The sequence below is a fragment of the Pleurodeles waltl genome, chromosome 3_2 (genome assembly GCF_031143425.1).
Source record: "Pleurodeles waltl isolate 20211129_DDA chromosome 3_2, aPleWal1.hap1.20221129, whole genome shotgun sequence".
Lineage (NCBI taxonomy): Eukaryota > Metazoa > Chordata > Amphibia > Caudata > Salamandridae > Pleurodeles > Pleurodeles waltl.
In genome coordinates, this window is record NC_090441.1 from 40474356 (window position 1) to 40498045 (window position 23690).

Consider the following 23690-nt stretch of genomic DNA (forward strand, 5'->3'; position numbering starts at 1 on the left):
CAAAAAAGGGGGCGGAGCCGCAGGGGCAGCAGCGGCGGGGGAGAAGGAGAGGGAGAGGGCGAAAGTGAGAGAGAGCGCGGAGTGAGAGAGAAACGAGGAAAAGGAGCACTAAGGGACAGTAGTGAAGCAGAGCAGAGAGCAAAGCAAAGCAAAAGGAGGAGAGAGGTAGAAGGTAGCCTAGTAGGAAAGCAGAGCTCTCCCACTAGACACCAGGGATGAGGCGCAGGCAGAAGCCTGCGGGGGGGAGAAGGGCCTCGAACTCCTGACAGGGGTCAGGAGTTCAGAGGAGCCAGGGAAAGGGCTCTATTTACAGGGTGGAGCCACGGGAGGCAGAGCAATGCACTGACCAGTCTTCAGATATGTCTGGGTTTCGTAGGTTCCCTAGATGGCTGCTGAACCAAGGACCAAAAACGCAGGTGACTCCCCTTGCAAAAACAGGTAGTTTTGTAATAGATAATTCTGATGTGTCCATGTTGTGTGTTTGGGGCATTTCCTGTTGCGGGCACAAGGCCTACCCACACAAGTGAGGTACACCATTTTTAATCAGGAGACTTGGGGGAATGCTGGGTAGAAGGAAGTTTGTGACTTGTCTCAGATTCCAGAACTCTGCAGCACTGAAATGTGAGGGAAACGTGTTTTTTTAGACCAATGTTGAGGTTTGCAAAGGATTCTTGGTGCCAGAAGTCACCCCATTCTGAATTCCCCTAGGTGTCTAGTTTTCAGAAATGTATAGGTTTGCTAGGTTTCTCTAGGTGCTGGCTGAGCTAGAAGCCAAACTCCGCAGCTAGGCACTATGCAAAAAAGCAGGTCAGTTTTCTTTGGGAAAATGTGATGTGTCCACATTGTGTTTTGAAGCATTTCCTGTCGCGGGCACTAGGCCTACCCACACAAGTGAGGTACCATTTTTATTGGGAGACTTGGGGGGATACAGAATAAAAGAACAAGTGTTATTGCCCCTTGTCTTTCGCTACATTGTTTCCTTCCAAATGTAAAATAGTGTGTAAGAAAGAAGTCTTTTTGAGAAATGCCCTGTAATTCACATGCTAGTATGGGGACCCCCCGAATTCAGAGATGTGCAAATAACCACTGCTTCTCATCACCTTATCTTGTGCCCATTTTGGAAATACAAAGGTTTCTTTGATACCTATTTTTCACTCTTTATATTTCACCAAATGAATTGCTGCATACCCGGTATACAATCAAAAACCATTGCAACGTGCAGCTCATTTATTGGCTCTGGGTACCTAGGGTTCTTGATGACCCTACAAGTCCTATATATCCCCGCAACCAGAAGAGTCCAGCAGACATAACGGTATATTGCTTTCAAGAATCTGCCACAGCTGAAAAAAGTTAAATAAGAAAACGTGGACAGAAATGGCTATTTTTTCACCTCAATTTCAATATTTTGTTTTATTTTAGCTGTTACTTTCTGTAGGAAAACCTTTAAGGATCTACACAAATGACTCCTTGCTGAATTCAGAATTGTATTTACTTTTCAGAAATGTTTAGCTGTCCAGGATCCAGCATTGGTTTCACACCCATTTCTGTCACTAACTGGAAGGATATATTACAATCTACACAGGGTGACCCAATAAGAATCCGAAGGACCTGGGTTAATCATATTACAATACTACATCGATCCATCCAGAGAAAACACCCTCATCAATACCTAATCCATACACAATAACAATAATTTCAAAATATGCAGCATAGACACAAACAAATATTAAGAATACATCGATTACTCCATATTTAAAAATTCTTTAATAATTTACTATATATTTATAGAACATCCTACAAATTATTTAATAATTTACTGTATATTTATAGAACATCCTACCATATCAAAACAAAGAAAAGGACAAAAAAAGTTAAAAAGATAAAGTGCTTGTGATTAGAAACACAGAAATCGACAACCAATCTCCCACATATCCATTAACACATTGAATTCAAGAAGCCTGTTGGTTGACCATTCCCCCAACTGAATCAACACTTGTTTATGTCCGGGATAAAATCCCCAATATGGTCCTCCACTTAATTCTATAAACCAATCCAGGATAAAACATCATCGTTGACGTTTCAACATAATAGTAACAATCTGGCCAATTCCAGTCTCCAAAACGGGTCTTCCTCAGGAATAAAAGGAAGGGAACATCTACAATCAAGACAAATACAAACATGTCCAGGCTTAATAGTGTGTTACTATATTTTTAGTTCTATGTTGCATGGAACCTATATCATTACTCACCTATAAGAAAAAATCAGCTCCAACTTCCAACAAACATCTTCTCAATAAGATCCCCAAATTTCCTCAGATCTGGAGAAATAAACTCACCAAATCAGATACTCTTCAATCAATATATTGCTTCCTAAAAAGCCCACTTCCAAAGTCTCTTACCCATAGTATGTAAAATTCCATCCATATCATCCTCTTCCCCAACTGGGTAGGGCGATACATCCTTCACCACAATTGTTATGTTCTCCTTAGGGTCCCTTTAGGTAAACATATAAATATTTCTTTCTTAAATATCATGGCTCCAATATGTTATTTAACTTAATTCATCATGTAGCCTTAAAATATCTTCTTAAACATATTTTTATTAAAAAAAAAAAAAATTAAAAAAAATACACAACAACCTCATTAGTGCATACCACCTACAAAATTGCCCAAAAATTCAAGCTACATCATATTTAGAACACACTAAACAACCTCCTGGCTCTCTTCGTCTGGGTAGTAGTCTTACTGGTTAACCAATAGCTTTTCTCGACCTCATCTGTGCTGTTCAAACACGGCTTTCATAATATTAAACGGACCGAAGATAGAGAGCCTCCCCACATCCTTCCTATTATATACAGCCAAACTTTTTTCAAAGAGACCGAGAGGTCAAGCTACCCGCCACAGTATCTTGCGAGTTAATCGTTTGTCTCTGCATGCAACCACGACCTTCGTCTCCGCAGTTCCTCCAGCGCAGAATGGAGTTTGCGCTTTAATCACCTCCGTTGGCATCCACGTGCACGACGATCCAAAATATGTTAGGAATGCCGACGTATTAACGTCCATTCCTTTGCTTTCCAATAGTGGGCATAACTTCACTGAAGCTCCTGCCTAGCCGCTCCATACCACATTTATATGCAATTTATCGCATATATAGACACACATATGCCATCCTCCATCTCAAAGAGATTGTCAAATAACCTAAAGTAAATCTTCATATTTTGTTTTTGAAAAAAAACTTATAGTGACAGAAAAAAATGAAATCTAAACATATCATGGTTTCATTAAACTATAAGGCTCCTCCCTACAAGCTCAAACTATACAACGCATATAGCATATTATTCACTATCCGAAAGGAAAATGGCAAACTATCTATCCATGTCACTAAAAACATTACCATTTCCACAAATGGTTAATTAGCCTATATGCTAATAATTAGATTATTCTGACCTCACAAATATCATGACCCTAATACATCTCTCTACTTAATACTGGTATCCCATGTATCACAGACAGCTGCCTCCAGAGGCCACACCTCTTGTATCCAAAGAGAGTTCCCACCTTTCACATCCACACCGGCGGGACACTGTTAAACCTGCCGTCTGCCTGGCTATTTCCTCATACTCATTCAGACCCCGTGATACTGAGTCCAAGAGATGAAATCATTTGCATTCACGTAAAATTTAAGATGTCAACTATATCAACCTCTCGTGGATTTGTGCTGATCTTTTCAATCACCAACCATCTCATCGAGTCTGCCGAATGATTCAATGTTGTAAAATGGTCAACCAAAGGTGCACCCTGTACCTTACATCTAAAACACTACAGTGTTGTAAAATGTGCACCTTTATTTTCTGTCTTGTGTGTCCCACATAAAATAGATCACACGGACATTTAATCACATATATTACATTCATGCTATTACAATTGGTATGCTCTTTAAGTATAACAGTCATGTGTTTATACTTGAAAGTTTGTGTCCAGACATAGTATACATGCTTTACAAGCCCCACATTTATAGTGGCCAACAATCTCCGGTAGGTTCCACGTTGAAAGCAGAGAGGGTTTAGGAGGTTCGGCCAGAAAGGAACTGACCACCCAGTCCTTAATGTTTTACCCTCTCTTAAATGCACACATAGGGGGATCTCGTAAGTCAAGCTCATCTGAAATCAAGGTCCAGTATCTATTAATAATCTTTTTTATTTCAGTACTCCTGGTTCAACACGTGGTGACACATATCATCCTAGTGTTTCCTTCATTTGTCCGCCTTCTAGATTCCAGTAAATTTTCTCTATGGCAAAACCAAACCCTTTTACATGCTTTCTTAACCAGGCTCCTAGGATAACCTCTCGTAATCAAACATCTCATTAGATCTTCTGATTCTTCAAACTAGTCCTGCTTCTGAGAACAATTCCTCCGGAGATGGAGAAATTGTAAATAGAGAAGGTTATCCCTCAAATTTCGGGGATGATGACTGGTATATTGTAACAGGGACTTTTTCTCACTCTATTTTCTGTATAAAGTAGTATCTAGTTGGTTCCCTTGTATTTTAATGGTTATGTCCCAAAAAATTATTTCGAACGAACTATACACTATGGTGAATTCTATATCTTCCGACCTTTCATTCAACCATTTGTGAAATTCCAACAAATCATGTTGTGTGGCAGTCCAGATCATTAAAACATCGTCAATATAACATTTTCATAAAGCTATATGTTTAAAATATGCAAGGATCTATCAAATATAAAATGTTTTTCATTATTATCCATATACAGGATCTGGTGCAAAGGTAGCGCCATGGCAACTCCTTTAGTTTGTAAATAAAAGTCCCCCTGAAAGAAGAAAAAAAAATTGTCATTGCTATCTTCAAAAGATCAACTAAGAAGCCCGTGGGTACTTGAGTAGGCTATGATCTACGATTCAATACTTCTCTAATGACTTGTAGCGCATGCTCTTGTGGAATATTGGTATATAGGGATACGAGATCCAAAATGTGTTTATCTGAGTCAAAATTTAAATTGGCAATCAATTGCAACTGGAAGGAGGCTGAAAGCACACAAAAAAATAGCAAAAATTGGGTATGTCCCAGTAAAATGCAAAATTGTGTTGAAAAAGTGGTTTTCTGATTCATGTCTGCCTGCTCCTAAAAGCTAAGAAGATGGTGATTCTAGCACCGCAAACCCTTTGTTGATGCCATTTTCAGGGGGGAAAAAAAAACCACATGATTTCTTCTGCAGCACTTTTTCCCCATTTTTGTGGAAAAAAATGAATTTTTGCTGTATTTTGGCTTATTTCTTCGTCTCCTCCAAGGGAACCCACAAACTACCATTAGAATCCCTAGGATGTTGGGAAAAAAGGATGCAAGTTTGGCATGGAAGGCTTATGTGGACAAAAAGTTATGAGCACCTAAGCGCAAACTACCCCAAATAGCCAAAAAACAGGCTCAGCACCTGAGGGGTAAAAGGCCTGGCAGCGAAGTGGTTAACCCTAAACTATAGGAATCCCACATCCCTGATGAATACAGTCTGAAGTAAAAATGTTATAAAAAGGAAAATTGAAAGAACTGTAGAGGGTGCTGGTTTGTGAAAACAAAGCATTGAAAACACTGCCTACAGAAAGTGTCTGTCATTTTTTAGGCTAAATGGTTTATCTGATCTTAAGGAACTGTTATGTTTATAAAGAAGCACTGAACTTTCCCTCAAAGACCATTTTTAGAAGAAGGGAGGGATTTATCCCATAGATAGATCAACACGCCCTTTTAAAACCTTGGCAAAAATACAATTTCAGGGAGCAGTGCAGAGAAAGTCTAGAGATGAGACATTCCAAATGACTCACTCATAGCCCAGCCTCTAACGACACCTATTAGTGAGAGGTCTTTTGTCAGTAAAGATTTACAAGGGAACCACATTAAGTTTTCATTCCATCTTCACACAGGTAAGAGTCGCTCTACTATTATCATTTTGCAAGTATACAGGGAGTGCAGAATTATTAGGCAAATTAGTATTTTGACCACATCATCCTCTTTATGCATGTTGTCTTACTCCAAGCTGTATAGGCTCGAAAGCCTACTACCAATTAAGCATATTAGGTGATGTGCATCTCTGTAATGAGAAGGGGTGTGGTCTAATGACATCAACACCCTATATCAGGTGTGCATAATTATTAGGCAACTTCCTTTCCTTTGGCAAAATGGGTCAAAAGAAGGACTTGACAGGCTCAGAAAAGTCAAAAATAGTGAGATATCTTGCAGAGGGATGCAGCACTCTTAAAATTGCAAAGCTTCTGAAGCGTGATCATCGAACAATCAAGCGTTTCATTCAAAATAGTCAACAGGGTCGCAAGAAGCGTGTGGAAAAACCAAGGCGCAAAATAACTGCCCATGAACTGAGAAAAGTCAAGCGTGCAGCTGCCACGATGCCACTTGCCACCAGTTTGGCCATATTTCAGAGCTGCAATATCACTGGAGTGCCCAAAAGCACAAGGTGTGCAATACTCAGAGACATGGCCAAGGTAAGAAAGGCTGAAAGACGACCACCACTGAACAAGACACACAAGCTGAAACGTCAAGACTGGGCCAAGAAATATCTCAAGACTGATTTTTCTAAGGTTTTATGGACTGATGAAATGAGAGTGAGTCTTGATGGGCCAGATGGATGGGCCCGTGGCTGGATTGGTAAAGGGCAGAGAGCTCCAGTCCGACTCAGACGACAGCAAGGTGGAGGTGGAGTACTGGTTTGGGCTGGTATCATCAAAGATGAGCTTGTGGGGCCTTTTCGGGTTGAGGATGGAGTCAAGCTCAACTCCCAGTCCTACTGCCAGTTCCTGGAAGACACCTTCTTCAAGCAGTGGTACAGGAAGAAGTCTGCATCCTTCAAGAAAAACATGATTTTCATGCAGGACAATGCTCCATCACACGCGTCCAAGTACTCCACAGCGTGGCTGGCAAGAAAGGGTATAAAAGAAGGAAATCTAATGACATGGCCTCCTTGTTCACCTGATCTGAACCCCATTGAGAACCTGTGGTCCATCATCAAATGTGAGATTTACAAGGAGGGAAAACAGTACACCTCTCTGAACAGTGTCTGGGAGGCTGTGGTTGCTGCTGCACGCAATGTTGATGGTGAACAGATCAAAACACTGACAGAATCCATGGATGGCAGGCTTTTGAGTGTCCTTGCAAAGAAAGGTGGCTATATTGGTCACTGATTTGTTTTTGTTTTGTTTTTGAATGTCAGAAATGTATATTTGTGAATGTTGAGATGTTATATTGGTTTCACTGGTAATAATAAATAATTGAAATGGGTATATATTTTTTTTTTGTTAAGTTGCCTAATAATTATGCACAGTAATAGTCACCTGCACACATAGATATCCTCCTAACATAGCTAAAACTAAAAACAAACTAAAAACTACTTCCAAAAATATTCAGCTTTGATATTAATGAGTTTTTTGGGTTCATTGAGAACATGGTTGTTGTTCAATAATAAAATTAATCCTCAAAAATACAACTTGCCTAATAATTCTGCACTCCCTGTATTCAGTGCCTGATACTCCAATTAGATTTACCAGGATTTGTTCATCACACTGCCATTTAAAACGTTGTTTCTTGAAAGACCCCTAAAATGTTTCAATCAACTGAAAATAATTTCAAAATATTACTGAATGGAAAACAAAAGAACATTGGTTTTCTTCAGGTTTTAGGATGAATCATTAACACAGTTTTGCAAAGGGTCATTATAAACCCAGAATTCAATGTTGCCAACAGACATATTGATTATAATAAAACTTTGAACATTTCGTTATAGTTTTGCCTTAATTCCAGTGTTGTGAATCCATGTAAGTAAGTAAAAAAAACACTCCCAGGTGCACCTGAACCAAAGTTAGGACAAGAGATGGCCTAATTGCTGTCCTTGGAAACCGGGGACCTTCGCTCCAAATCTGGTTTTAACAGTATTACATATGTATTTGTGATGTTAATTTGTATTGTTATGTCTGGTGTTAGCCAAGACAGCTTGATTTTTACTAAAATATAGTTTAAATTTACTTATAGGGGCTTTCAGCCAGCCTGCTTCATCCATTGATTTGTTACTGTGTCATTCACATTTTACTTTTGCCCACTACATTCAGACAGCAGGAGACAGTGGAAAAGGCTACTTCAGCCACTGGCTAACTTCACTGTGAGTGACAGTATTCTGCCATTTTACCAGGAGCACACAGACACAAAAAGTAGTTCCCTTAATTATCAGTGTCTATGGCAATGAGCAATTTTAAAAACAAAAAGATATTTTTACTTTTAACTTTTTTGTAGGTTGATGAGGACCAGGCAGCTTTCCGAATAATCAAGATTTGCAAACTCCCGGACAGGAAAAACAAGCACAGACAAAGCCAAAAAGCTGGCAGCCAATTCCAGAGCTACTGGCCTTGTTGAAGTTGGTTGTATTTATGCTCTGAAGATGAATAACGATTTTTGATTGAAGGAAGAAGAGGTGAAGACATGCAGTGATAACACTTTGCTTTTGTTCTGTACAGTAAGCACAACATTATATCAAGGGATTTGGTGGCCACAGTTCTTCCTGTGTGCCATTGTATTACAACGTTTGTATGAATGTAATTTTCTTGTTTTGTAAAGCACTCATACATGCTCTTACATAGCGCAAAAAACAATTGCCTTAATGTGCTACTACCATTAAATTTTGGAACCCTACGCCGACTCACAGTGTCATTAATTCTAAATACCGTGCTTACTCTTGATCACTGAAAAATGGCCAGTGGTGAGTCACAGCCAATATGCTCTCACTCCAACACACCATATAACATTGTGAGGCTTTGTTCTCCAAAACCAGACAAATACTCTACAAAGAAAAGAAAAGGGATAAATGCATACACAGTACTCAACGAAAGCTTCCACTCACTGTCCGAGGAACATGTGCAGATCAGTAACATCAGCAATGTGCCACAAGCAGCTGATTTGCTTTTCTTTCCTGATCGGAAAAGTGGCTTGTATGTATAAACTGCCTCTTGTCACGTCTGTCATTTTTTTTAGCTGAAGAGAAAGCAACAGTCACATTAAAAATATATTTTTTTTAATTATTTGCCCAGTTAAAAATTCGTCAATTGGAAATGTTTTTTTTACTCCACGAGAAATCATTTGAATCCCATTTCAATAGCACATCTGGAACCATGCCCACTGCCCCACCTGCTTCTGTCTACATCCTGAAAGGCAATGCATATTTGCATTGCACTGTTTCTTTATAATGCACCCTAAGTCAAACGCTTCCATAGCGTAGTACTTTCAGGGTGTGAGTCAGGAATGAAACATATCATTTTAAAACCACCAGACAAGATAAGGAGGAAGGTAGAAATATGTGGCATTCTGTTTCACTTCCTTGTCGAGACTAACTAAGACAGCGATTATTTACTCAAGGTGGTCAACCTTTTTACCAGCTATGAAAAACTGAATGACTGTGTCACGCCCAACCAGTTGTCAGAGTGTTGGAAGGTTAAGGAAAACGGAAAGTCCAACGGTCATAATGCCAAGAAAGCAATGACTATAAAGAACATTTCTCCGTAGAAGCTCCTCAGCGCACAGTACTGTAGTGAGCAAATCTCAGGCAAGCCTTCTCACTTGCCATCGAAAGCTCAGCAAGCGATACACACGGGTCTTAGGTTACATTATTAGTTGTGTTCAACTAACTACGTGGTGGTCTGACTCAATTAAAATAATAATAATAATAATACCTTATAAGACGAAATTTCAAAACCAGTGACAATGTGTACACACTTTGTTTCAGTCTTAACGCACCCAACCAAAAATATCATATGGGTATGCCTACAAGCTTTAAAGTGCCTTATAGCACAACACACTACATATCAGTAGACATTTCTACTACATCCAAAAACGATTAATGAATATTGTTAAGACACTAAACTGGGCTCTCTAAAGTCACAACATGAGTGTTTCAACGGAAGTAAAATAGTTTATCCCTCCACTTATACAAGGCACGTGCGAGCACTGCAGTAAACACAATGGTTATGGACATAGTTCTCAAAATGACCTTTGTCAAAAGCAAAGTGACCATACCAGAAATCATAACAGGATAAAGAAAATAGGTTGGGCTTGATAAAGGTTCAAGAAGTCCTTGATTTCCGGCAGCCAAAATGTTAAACCTATTTATTTTTCTTAAACAAAGTAGCTTCCAATCACAATGCATGTGTATTTGTATATAGTATTTCAATACAGCAAACTTAGCCAAAAAGCAGTAGATCGCTGTACTTTGTCAATGATCACTAGAGCATATAGTCAAAGCTTAGTTGTCACGGAATATTTCAACAATACTGAGGACACCCAGCTTTATCGATAGCTAGAGTTCATGCCAGTTGTGCACCACTTGTGGGTCTGTCTCTTCCTTCTTTGAAGGTCAAACCTCTGAGTACTGAACTTGTTCTTATCACTTTTGACACCTCTGTCCTTTTGTTAGAAATAAGCTTTCCTCAACACACATCTGCCCTACACGTGAACCACAGCAAGTGTCATGATTTCACTACGGACTTACAAATAGATGTTTAAGATCTCATTGACATTTTTTCAAATCTTTGTTCTACTATCTGACAAAAATAAAACAATTAAACTGACATGACTTCTGCAGATCTTGGAACCACCGATCAGGCTATGGCTCTTTCCAAACTGGGCAGGAGTGATCTCCTACTTAGCGTTTACTAGTCTCAACTGTTGTTGCTCCTACCATCCCAATCCCTATTCTGCAAACTGATGCTTATTTAAACACTAGTTCCTGTGAACTTGATCACATCACTTAGATTTTCATTAAAAATAAAATTATGCTGCAAACCCTTTTTAAGACATTTACCTTTTCCCTGTCTTGTGCTGGGGGCTGGGTAGCAGGATCCCAGCACACTCTCATTCAAGTCAGCATCATTATCAGGCAAAAAGTGTGTGTGGGGGGTGTAACTATGTTGCAAGGGGCACTTTCCTACACCACGGAATACTGGGAGCAACACAGAGAAGAGACCAGCCGAGAGCAGGCACGTGTATTACTTGCTCCAACAAAACTGTTGACTGGATAACATAACTATGACCAATCCAATGTAAATTGGGTGAAGATTCCCACTCGAGAAATAGATTTAGCCAGTGCTGCCAGGAAGGGGCACTGCTATGAGTCATCAAAGCTGAAGTTTTTTTATGCCTGCCTGGATACGGCTCTGCCACTAGTACCGCTTCCTGAAGGTCAAACATGCACTCTAATCCTATGTTTCAGGTCTGGAGGAGCTTCCGGATATTAGTCCATTGGAGGCCCAGGTATTCCTCATCCCACCTTCCTGGCAGAAGCTGTCATTCATAAATAGGTCATTGGTTATGAACACACCCAACTCCTTTTGGGTTCTTGGAGCTACATGGACATAGGATCTTGTGATGATTGACGATGATAACTGGCATGAAGCCTTGGGCTCCCCTAAAGAGGCAACTATCATTACCCAATATAGGCTCAGTGTTCAAATACATTCACAGCTTACTTCACACGCTCCAGTATACAGGGGTGATCACCTCGCCGACATGCCTACATTGTTCCATCCATTATGGAGACTCCCTTTATACCGTGTGAGAATGCCTGGTCCTTATTCCGGTCTGGGTGGGGTATTCAACTGTCTGGGGGAGGTACTCGAGTGCTTCATCTTAAACGTCTCCTAAATTGGTTTTATAACACATCTCAGACAGGGCTGAGGGCAATACATATTAAAAACATTATTATGGATCAGGTTAGCAGTGGCAAAGCAGGATACAGCTAGACACTGGAAGAAAGGGGTGGGACAGGCGGGACCCACCCTTGGTGGAGTGAGAATGGCCCAACATGCATGGACCTGGAAAGGCCGATCTACGCTACCAGAGGTTGCCCGCAGAAACAGGAGAAAATCCGGAAAGACTGGGCTTGGCATCACACTTAGACCACACATGACCCTCTCCAGAGCCCTAGACGACGAGATGCAAACTTACAGAGCTCCATGAAAGGGGCCACTATGGATCTTAATTCTGAGGGTGCGGGGAACCCGGGCATCTGTCAACCCAAGTGGGAAGGGGCATGGGATGGAAGTGCAGGAGTTATTCTCCTTTTTCTTTGTGATTAATGTGCTAATCAGGAACATCACTTTAAGGATTGTGTCTACTCGCTGGACAATATACTATCAAAGTTATTATTGTTAAAATGCTAATGAGATGTTATAAAAAAAAAATGCTAATGTCGTACAGTGGGACAATGTAGACTGCTTTCTTTAAGCATCTAACACACATTTCCATCAACAATATTGGAAGCATGACAGATCAGCTGCAACAGCAAGACAAATTGTTCCCTTTCGCACCTATAAACTGAAAAATGATAATCTTTGAGGAATCATCATGTTATACGTGGCTGCGAAAACCATGAAGTATTTGACCCTGAAACACTAAGTCACGGACATACTGCCAGAGTCCATATAACACTTACTGACTGTTTCACATATGTATCAAAGAACAGTTCTCCGCTTTAGACTCTCCAGATATTGCAATCATATTATACTACATGACTTCAATCATCAGCTTCTGCGACCCAAGAACCCACCACCTGCTCTGGGCACCCTTCTCCGCTGACTACCTGTCTGGCTCATCCATACATGCCATTTCAAACCTAACAGAAAGATTACTGATTCTTGTCATCTACTGTAACAGAAGATACCTTCTCAGCAAAATGACAATGCATATGCTACCAGCAGTGAAGGATATAATAAAGAGTAGGTAATATGGGTAGACCATCTAGAGCAGTTAGTTCATATACTACACCTCCTTGTAGGTCTACTGTGTACCAACTGAGTTAAACATTTGGAAAAAGTAGCACAAGCGTAGAACGCTGGGTTTAGGACAAAGTGGCAGGAAAGAAAGAAGTTCAATTTTCTAAGAAGGTTTTTAAATAAAAAGAAAGGCTGTTTTTTTATGAGAATGATGCTTTGGGGGGTCACTAAGAGTTTGGTGGGCGGAAAGGCCACACAACAAACTCCTGCGGTCAGGTTGCTGCCAGTGCGGCCGCCTTCCAGCGGGTCCCATTAGGAGTTTCCCGCTGGGTCAGCGGGCGGAAATAGTGGTTCCACCCACAGGCCCAGCGGGGAACAGCCCACAACATTGACACCGGCTCATAATTGAGCCGGTGGCAATGTTGCAGTGCATAGGGTGCAACAGCACCTGTCATGCTTTTTACTGTCTGCAAAGCATGGCAGGGCTGTCCATGGGGGCCCTTGCACTGCCCATGACAAGTGCATGGGCAGTGCAGGAGCCCCCATGGAGCCCCCTGCACCCTGTCTCTGCCAGATTTTACATGGCAGTGCAACCGCCATGTACAAGCTGGTGGACAGCGGGTCGTAATCCCTAGAGCAGTGGTGCATGCAGCGCTGCCCTGGCGGATTAGGACTGCCAGTCCCTCCAGTGGAGGAAAACAGGCAGTCCGACCGTGGCACAATCGCCATGATTATAATGTGACGGTTTGACCACCGCCAAAGCGGTCAGATCATCGCTTTGGCGGCAGTCAGACAGCCTTCGTAATTAGGGTCTTAGGGGCTCATTCCGAGTCCGGCGGGCGGCGGGCACCACCCAAAGACTGCACCGCGGTCAAATGACCGCGGGGGTCATTTTGACTTTCTCGCTGGGCCGGCGGGCGATCTCCAGAAGATCGCCCGCCGGCCCAGCGGGAAAGCCCCTGCAACGAGGAAGCCGGCTCCGAATGGAGCCGGCGGAGTTGCAGGGGTGCGACGGGTGCAGTAGCACCCGTCGCGATTTTCACTGTCTGCATAGCAGACAGTGAAAATCATGGTGGGGCCCTGTTAGGGGGCCCCATGACACCCGTTCCCGCCATCCTGTTCCTGGCGGGTTTTACCGCCAGGAACAGGCTGGCGGGAAGGGGGTCGGAATCCCCATGGCGGCGCTGCTAGCAGTGCCGCCATGGAGGATTCCCTGGGCCAGGGGAAAACCGGCGGGAAACCGCCGGTTCCCCTTTTCTGACCGCGGCTTTACCGCCACGGTCAGAATAGCCCTGGAAGCACCGCCAGCCTGTTGGCGGTGCTTCCGTTGCCCTCCACCCTGGCGGTTTCAAAACCGCCAGGGTCGGAATGAGGGCCTTAGTGTCTAACTATGTCATATGGTTTATCTAACTAAGTTGCTTATTTGTCTCGGGACTCTCCAAGTCTTACGACTAATCATCTTTATACTTAACAACAATAGGATTGTGGTTTTCTGTCAAAACCATGTGCAATCCTGCCACCTGGGAACTCTCCGACAAAATTGAATGCATGACCCATAGGCTGCTGTGTGACTTTTTTACCTTCATGAAATAGTCTGATAAGACTTTTTACACCGCACACCTGCACTTTGCTCTAGGGCCTCGGGAAGTCTCAAGAAAAGTCACGTGGTTGATGAACTCCAGACAGCAGCTACGTACGTTTAAAAAAAGCTTTTTAACTTGTTCGGAACCTATACCAACTAAACGGCAAAAACGCTTGACATGTCCTCAACCATATTCTGTCTCATGGATTTTAAAAATTGTCTTTTTCTTTTGTAAGATTTTAATTAGTCGATACAAATAAAGTTGCTTATTAACTTACAGTTCAATTATCTGAGATACAGGTCATAATATCAGACATCCTTCCAAAAGGCTTAGATCACAGGGTAGCTCTAGGCTAAATGCATTAAGCAGGCAGTATGGTGTGACATGTAAGCAGCGAAAGAATACAGGATATACGCAAGATTACATTTCTGTAGTTTCTGTGGACTACTGAATTAATAATGTCTGGGTTTGTATCTGTGGTTCATGGAATTGATTTGTTTTGTTTGGGGCAATATAGTCATGTTTCGACTCCTACATGTTGCCCTCTATCTAGCTACCACTGTTCGGGGTCAAGTTAAGCCAAGTTATCAAATGCGTTTGCATAAAGTTGGTAAAGCTTGGAAATACAAGCTCGAGAGTACGGAGACTCTTGATGCTCTGTAAAGGTCTGCTTCTGGTCATCCGTCTGCTCACTGCAAAGAAAATAGATTCACTCCCCAAATGGTATTACTGTCCCAAGTTCTAGGGATAGTAATACCATCTGGGGAGTGACTCTAATTCTAGACTGGAATAGCTTTTGCTTTTCATCTCCATCAGGGACCACAACATCGAAGAAAAAGTAACAGTGACCTGCAGACAGTATATTATCATTTTAATCCCTCGTAAGAGATAAGCTGCATGACCAAACCACCATTCTTCCTCATCAATTGCTGTGTTATTTGTGAGGTAGAACTGGCAGTGAGGCTTGTAGGGTGGAGTAACTGATGCTTTGGTGAAACGATGTGATGCTACACCACTTAGCTGCGAGGCTGAAAGAGACGTGACCCACCACACTGGGTAAAAAAGGGGGAGGGGTAGAATGTTTTTGTCACGGGACCCTCTGTACAAGTTAAATATTCAGAGTTGATGAGCAATTAAGATACATCCATTATATGTCTCTGTGACTGGTGTTGCGTGTGGTTTTAAACAATGTGTTTGTATTGTACCAATATTCATTTAACATCGATTTCTAGAAAGCTTGCAGAAAAATAAAAGAAAGTATACCAACAACTTAGCTGCATCTAAACTGTGTTACTAAAACAGGCACTATGGTACTAGTTATTTTACATAAAGCACACATGGTCGTGCAGCCTACATCACTCAAGTCGCCTGAAAAGCATGTTTCAAAGTCTTTAGAGCTGTCTCCTGCCCCCACTAATCAACCCTCCTACTTCTCAAATAATAACTTCATCGCAGATGCCCCTAGTTCCACCTGTTTGTGGATCCACCCCACATCCCCTTTCTTCCTTCAGTGGTCCCCTCTGATTAGTTTGCGCTCAATAGAGTTCAAATCAATTCACCTTTGAATGTCACATGCATTGCTCGAGTCTCCTACACAACCACATCTCTCGCTCCAAGTGCTACTCCCACTTGTAAGCACCAAACTATCCCCTCGTTCTTCTACGAAACCGACGGTCTACTTCATGTCCCGCACCAGATCCCTTATAGGATGTGATCACCCCATTACTGGTCTCATAAGCGCTCTGATCTCGGTTAACATCGTTGATAATGAGCCTCCTCTCGTTCGCCTACTTTGTCCCATGTTCATCTCTTTATTTCCTCTCGGCTGCTTCACAGTCCCCTCCGTAACCTGACAGGTGTCTGACCCCTTAACTTGTCCTTTTCTCTCTCACCATTGGCTCTTGCCAGTTTATCTCTGGCCATTCACCTGCATCCCCCATCAAGACCCCTCACCTGCTCTCCCTCCTCGCGGCCTCCGGCCCGGTTCTCCAGCATCTCGCAGAACTGCTCCAGGGTGACAGTGTCCTCGCCGCGACTCTGTCTTTCTTGCAGCCGTCGGAGAAGCGCGTCGTGGTGCTGTGCTACTAGCGACTCCTGCGATGCTTCCTGGCGCAGGCGAGCCGCAGCCTCCCGCAGCTGGGCCTGCTCCAGCAGGAGTCCTGGTGCTGGCAGCACCCCGGTTGGAGTTGGCTCCGGACCGCCACCGGAGTCAACAGCCGTGCTAGATGTACCTTCAACCATTTCCTCCTCTTCCCCATTGCCCCCGTTGCCCACTGTGTTCCCCATATCGTCTGTGACCACCCTGCCGCACCCTCTTCTACAGCCGGCATCCACTTCCCGGAGAGAGCTGTCAACTTTGGACTTGCTCTGCCACTTTACCGTAAAGCGCCACACGGCCGTCGTGAGTGTCAGAAAAGGTCGTAAAGTGCGTCACAGGGAGAGTTGTGATTGGTTCACTTCTGCTCCAGGCGTTTTTTGTAGCAGTCTAGTGTTTACTATAGTGTTACTGTAACCACGCCTTATCTCACGTGACAAAGGTGACTTTACCAACACATGCACAGAAAGTCTTCTAGAAGCTAAGAGGGCAGATTCTCATTTGTAATATTCAGCCTGGGAAGTTTTTTCACATTCTGTTTTCTTGTGGTTTGCTTTGACGTACACTTGGGCATGTTTCGTATTTTCAGTGTTGTTTTTGGTGTCCCTTGTGTCTTTTTGCCCCTGCTACACTTACCCCTCCCATGCATTTTGTACCAGAAGTTAGTAGCCTACCTGGTAAAAACGGATTTTTTATTTTTACTTTGAAATGAAAATTAGTTGGATCCCCCGGCGTTGGTTTGCAGATGGAATACGAGCATTTTCTTTCTTACTACCCACCAAGTTAAATCTATTCAGTTGGCCGTTTAGCGTGGACCACCGGGTCATTGTAAGGGCAACGTTATTTATACATCTTAAGGAGTGAGGGCAAGTACTCTTTCTCTGTCCGCTGTAGGGTCATTCCATGGGCTAGTCCCTTTTCTCTGTTCACGGTAAAGTCGTGCCGCAAGCCTTCCCGAGCTAGTCTGCCAGTGTTTTGACTGGCACTCTCTTGTCATGCTGGGCTACCTGGCTGCCGCTGCTACCTGCCTGGCCGCTGTAGTGCTAGTTGGTTGGGATCCATGGCTTCTTGCAGATCTTCCTGGGGTGTCCTACCTCTTCTCCCCACCGGAGGGGACCGCAACACCGAAGGAAGCACCCGAGAGGCTACTTAGCATCACCGAGCTGGGGCGGTACATTGGAACTGAGGGAAGCCCCGGGCTCTACCTTGCACTTCTGGGGGAGGTGTTCGACGTGCAGCGAGGACACAAGCATTACGGGCCAGGGGGCTCCTACAGTTTCTTTGCAGGTACTTGCTTGTGTAGGTTGACCAGACTCCACCCTACAGGGACATATCTTTCCCAGTAAATCAAAGCTTTTAATAACGTGGGTTAAGTGCTTGACACTGGAACAAGTGTATAACCAAAAGTCACAGGTTACAGTAATGAACTTGGCCTTTCCTCCTTCCAGGGCCACCAAAATAAGTATGATTGAGTCTGGTTAGCATAAGTACATGGCATTTATTCTTCAAGTCCATGAAAGATTAATTATATATCTGTCCATATTTTGCCCAAATCTCTCTGGCTGGCCCTCAACATGTTTGTAATTGTGTTCTGGTATATTGTAGTTGCATTTATATAGCAACTATTACACCTGATGAACCACTGAAGCACTTTTGCCGATTAGCAGCACGGTTCTCTGGGGGAGTTTTATACATGAAAGTGTGCGTCTGTAGAATGGCCTATGTGGGTAGTGAACGTCCAGTGCATGCAGACTAGAGTTGTGCTCCTATCATGTTTTGACCCTGTGCATGATCCTTAAGCGAAAAGGAGTAATGGATAGAGCGCTTGAGTATGAGAGTCTTGGTCATGCAAGTGTACAACCATCCTTGATATCGCAATCTAGTATTATGGTATATCTATGTTCAGTAAAAATTGAAAGTTTAACTGCATTTAAATCCTAATGGTGTGTACTGGGTTAAACATGGTAATAATAGTACTTTACAAATTTACTAGTTTCATCAATAATACAAGTAATTCAATTACATTCCATGAATCATTTTACTTATGGTTCCTTAATGACTTAGCAAGTCTAAGCAATGTTACCTACAGATATATGCTGAAAGCTGTGCTTGTGGGAACGCTGGGTGAATATGATCATAAAACCTCAGAAATTCACTGAAGAAAAAGGTTAAAGCGATGTTCTTGTTAGATATGATAAGATCTTACTTTCTGTTAAAAAAATACTTTTGAAATTCACTGAGAAAAATAAAGGTTAAAGCAATGAGGTGATGAGATCTTACTTTCTGTTAAAAAAAAAAAAACAGCCCTTTATGGCAAAAATGTTAAAGTGTGAATGTGTATTGTAAGCTTAAAAAATTAGAGTGATCTGACTGGCCCAAGGAAGGTGTTTTTCTGTTGGTCAGTTCCGTTATTTGGGAACCAAGCGATCCAATTGGCTGTCTGCAACATGAAGAAGAATGCTGCAGCTGTCTTCACAGGACTCAGTAAACACATAGGAGGACAGGGTATGGGTACCATGATCCCCTAGCACTTCATGGGGAACCAAAGGGACCGACCCACGGGTTAAAAAACAAAATGTACCACTGTACTCTTGGGGGACCCAGTGTGGCCCCGCCCCTGAGGTACCCAAGGACTCTCACGGGAGCTGCTCTGCAAGCATCAACTCCGGTACTGAGGGACCACACAAGCTTCAATAACTGAAGCTTGCACCATCACGCAGTACTATGAGGTCATGCTTGAGCAGCGGTACTGTGAAAAACAATAAAAAATAATACATATGAAAAATGAAGTTCCTTCGGGAGTTAGCCAACTGCAGGGGGTTGGCACCAATATGGAGTTAGGCACAGGACCTGGCCACAGGCCACATCATGCTGCCAATCCCATGCCTCACAGCCCAGTTGGCCACATGGGGGTTGGGTGTTTTTTTGCCTAGCCACCGGGAAGTCCTTGCGGCCAAACCCATGCCACACACAGCCAAATGCTTAAAAACAAAACAACACTGAAATTCACTAGTTATAGTTTAATCAGCTAACTAAAACTGTCACCACCCGCAATGCACTGATTATGACAACATATATTACATCCCTAATGACCTGCTAAATGACAGATTTGGGTTATTGGCACTGAGGCTCGGCCTGGCCTACTAGTGACTGGGGAACTGTATGGCTTTCGGGCCTTTCACCAGTGTATGAGAAATGCTGTATCTAAGGCTTTACTGCCTTTCACAGGTCACTGAGAAATGCAGAGTTCCTGGAGGTGCACACCTTTTTTTCAACCTTGTGAATGCCTACTTGTAAATGAGCAGTAGCACAAGACGTGGTCGATGATAGGTGTTACAGCCTCTTTTAGTCGTTCATGTATTGGGAAGATAAGGATTCATAACCGCTCTCTCACTCTACCTTTTGCCCATAGAGGAGTCTAGGATAACAATCTAAAACTCAAAATCCCTGAAATTCTTCAGTTATGGTTTGCTATGCAATGACAGATCATTTCTGGGCTCTACTGAGGACCTTACATAATATCACACAAGGCATCACTAATTAATTAATTTGTAAAATCTTTAGTGACTTTGTATATCACATCACCAATTATCTCATCAATGATGTGACTGAAGCAAATTAATATCCCTACATTTGAGTCCATTGGACTGATCCTTTGGTCTTGCCCAAGAGGCCTTCCTTGCTCGTAAAATACCATCTGTTAGAGCCCTTTATGCTTAGCCTTTGGCCTGCATGCCAACTAAGAGTGCAAAACACGCGCTGGTTGGTTCTCTTGCAACACTGATTCATCAAGACCATACTCAATGGAATATATGATGTCTAATACATTCCATCACTACTAGCACAAATGACTCAAGATTCTCCATTTAGAACTTTCCACTTTGTCTGCCTAAACGTTTAACCCTACATAGCTAATCATAACTGACCATTTTCAATAACTTTTTTTGTATAGCCATAACGTCTCTTTTGCTTAGGTTTGAAGGAAATCTGTATATGTTTTTATCATGCACATGTATTAAAAACCTATAACCCAGTACGGTTTCAGTCTTTTCTCATGCTATATGTAGGCATCTACTCAAAGTATCCAGCAGATGCAGTTTACATACTATGCTCAGCCCCATGTTTCACTGTTCCTGTGCTTGGTATTTGGCACTGCACAGTGATCGCCAAGCACTTCTCGAACTAGCCCCCCCCCCCCCCCCCCCCCAAACCGTCATCAGTGCCCCGTTTGGTCAGCCTTTGGCTCTGTGCAGCAGACATGGAGGAGGCAATAAGGCCTAGCTGTTTGCTCGGTCTCACTGCCTGTTGTGCGTGGAGGCATGGAATCCTTTCCTTTGTCCAGTGCTATCCCACTTAAAAAAGGATTCTCAACTTTGAACAGTAAGTGCTGAGTTTATGGCATGAGCCTACGGCCATGACATGCACCCAGTCTTCACGCTCCTACAGCCTGATGTATTGGGCAGAAATAAGAGCTGGTGAAGGCAATCAAATTATTTTTACATTGACATTTGATTTTCTAACCTATTGGTCAGAAAAATCTAACGTTAACCCCTTAAAATCTGTTTTAAGGGGACTCAAGGAGACTTTTTTTTACATGTTTGTCAAACTACTGATAAGATTTACACACAAGTTTGAAGAGCAATCATAAGTTCACCTCTTTACTGACTTGTGCTAACTTTGGCTGGTTATCCCGCCTAGATGGTATTCTGTACCTCATCCCAAACCCTCTTAGGAGAATTATGTGGTGAAGTTTGGTTTTGCTTACCTTTGGGTTATCCAATTTTGCCATAAGTACAGAGTCATAATATGCATTTTTTCACTAAACACTTTAGTACTAGTTAAGTTTGTCCTTAAAGCAGTCAGATAAAGTTCACAGCAAACAACTCAGTTGAATAGACTTTATGTCTAAAATAAAAACATAAGACTTCTTGAAATTCACCGATTAAGTTAGCACGGTTAGCATTCTCCCTCCTCATTCTCTGGTCATGATATCACAATGACATCATTGATAAATCGCATATGACATTTTCAGTTACATGATCCAGGTTTCTTTACTACTTTAACTGGTAAATATCAGAACTGTGGAGGATGTGGGCTGCAGATTTACCACCCCCTCAACTGAAGTGCTTGCTGCTTCACACACGCACTCACCTGAATCTAAACAGGGGTATTATAATTGGGTACAGCCAGTGTACAGGGTCACTGGTTGTTCCAGGGAAAGACGAGGCGCATTATGTGGTCTTTGGTTATGCCATATACCCTGGCCATACTTAAGTCACACTCTGCCCCATGCACCATACCAGATGGCCCATTGCACCCTAGCCATTGCTGTCGGGCGTGTCCTATGACCAGTACTCCTGTTTCCAGTGCCTACGGGCATTGCCTGCATATCTGTGCTGCAGACACTGAGCACAAGGCATGTTATTCAGCCACCATCAGTAACTGCTGGGCATAACCTACTGCAGCCCCGTAGGAGACGAAGCATATGGTGTGTCCTTTAACCATGCCTCTGCTTAGTACTAATGCATAACGGGCACAACCTGTGGCTGTACTGAGCTGGCACTGTCACCTGGTGTGGCTTGTGGCTAGTGTGAAATAATCCAGGACCTGGGGCCATATGTACAAACACTTTTTCCCATAGACACAGAATATGGAAAAACCTTTGCTACATCTGGCCCCTAGTCCCTGCTGTGCACTGCCATCTGTACAAAACACAGCCTTCATCCAAGCCGGCAGTCGCTACCTATGCTGTTAGCTTGATATTTATTTTTCTATGTCTGATAGCATTTCCAATGAGAAAAGTCAGCTTTGGTGTCCGCCTGTAATAAAATCTCAATTCTGTACGAAGCTTTACAGGAGCCACTCTATATAGCTCACATTTCATTATGGAAGTTTCTTCCAGATGCAAGGTATCGAAGAAACAAACAAAACACTTGTTTATGATAGTGTCTCTACCTAAATAGGTATACAAAATATTCCTGACAAAGGCATAGAAGGAAGTTCGATATTATGTACCTGCCCAATTTAGCTGACTTGTTTACAGTTATTTATTTAATTTTGTGAAGATAAAGGCATGCTGGGGTTTGAATGAAAAACTGCTCTTTAGAGCCCCCTATAGCTTTCTAGCTTTGCCCCGAACAGTCTGCACTAAAGTTAACAAGTCTTTCCAATTAGCTGAACACTTCGGGTCCTATTCACAAAGGTAAGTCTGCACGTTTAGCTCTCCTTACTTGAGCACCTACATCTACATGTAAATCACCTCATGGGTGGAATTCAACATTTCTATGTGATGTTTTAACCTGAATGCAGATTTACTAGTTGTGTCCCCTCGATTGAATTACTTCCTGTTTTCACACCACTCCATGCCCCTCCCTCATTTACTATAAAATCCTATGGATATGTGGGTGGCGATCTCAGGTTAGAAGAGATAGAAGAGGTGGAAATCTCCACCTGGAGATCTGTGAATTGCATCTTGTGGTATGTAAAATAATATTAATTTAGGTACCCCAAAATAGTTTTTGTGACTAGGCCTTTTTGTGCAGAATTTGTTCACAGTGGCCATTGGGAGCAAAAGTTATAAGCAGTTTAACAAACTTCCATGCCTATATAACTTATATCACAGCATTAATTACAGTGCTACGAGTACAATCCATATTTATATATTTTGTACATTTTGAGTGTAGCAGGTTCCCCACAGTGGATGATCACCATATGAGAAGGTTCTAAAGGGCTAGGCTCTGTCATATGAAGCATTGAGGGTGCTTCAGCCACTTGACAAGTCTGTTTCAAAGGCTGTAGTGTTTTATTCCCAATGTAATTGCATAACTGTCAGAGCCCTTTTCAGAAGGCTATGGGGCACGCCATGGCCACGGTGCCCAACTGTAGTTTATGAGGCTTTTTACTTCTGATGTCCTGGGGCCCAACCTACTATGGATACTGAGCAACTGAGCCAAGCACTGCTTCTGCACTTGACTCTCAGTAGTAGCTCTGGTCGAACAGTCAAGGCTACCTCGGTGACAGATACAGATCAGTAAGCATGACTCATAACTCAAAATGCAAACAGTATGAGCAATAAACCAATGTCTAGTAGAAGTATTTTTATTTCTAATTGTACACATGCAAACGTATACACCATTCAAAAGCAATAGCAATCCTCCTTGAGGTGAGGCTTTAGAAATTATAAGGGCAAATCCTTGTCCCAACTTCCCTCACCATTTACTGGTTGCTGAATCCAGGGAATGCA

At 42.6% G+C, this 23690-nt stretch overlaps 2 protein-coding genes across 4 annotated transcripts in view; one reads left to right on the forward strand and one right to left on the reverse strand.

The window, feature by feature from the left end:
- The window catches only part of ZZEF1 (zinc finger ZZ-type and EF-hand domain containing 1), a 1404152-nt gene extending 1387441 nt beyond the window's left edge, over positions 1-16711 (reverse strand). For both annotated transcript variants that reach the window (XM_069226690.1, XM_069226689.1), the window contains exon 1: positions 16306-16711. In XM_069226690.1, coding sequence (XP_069082791.1) covers positions 16306-16638 — 333 coding nt within the window. In that variant the 5' untranslated portion in view covers positions 16639-16711. The remainder of the gene's footprint in view (positions 1-16305) is intronic.
- A 155-nt stretch (positions 16712-16866) lies between these two features.
- Positions 16867-23690, forward strand: part of CYB5D2 (cytochrome b5 domain containing 2) — a 34862-nt gene continuing 28038 nt past the window's right edge. The window contains exon 1 of one of the 2 annotated variants that reach the window (XM_069226691.1): positions 16867-17734. In XM_069226691.1, the coding sequence (XP_069082792.1) occupies positions 17443-17734 (292 nt within the window). In that variant the 5' untranslated portion in view covers positions 16867-17442. The remainder of the gene's footprint in view (positions 17735-23690) is intronic. The other variant, XM_069226692.1, reaches the window with a different exon arrangement.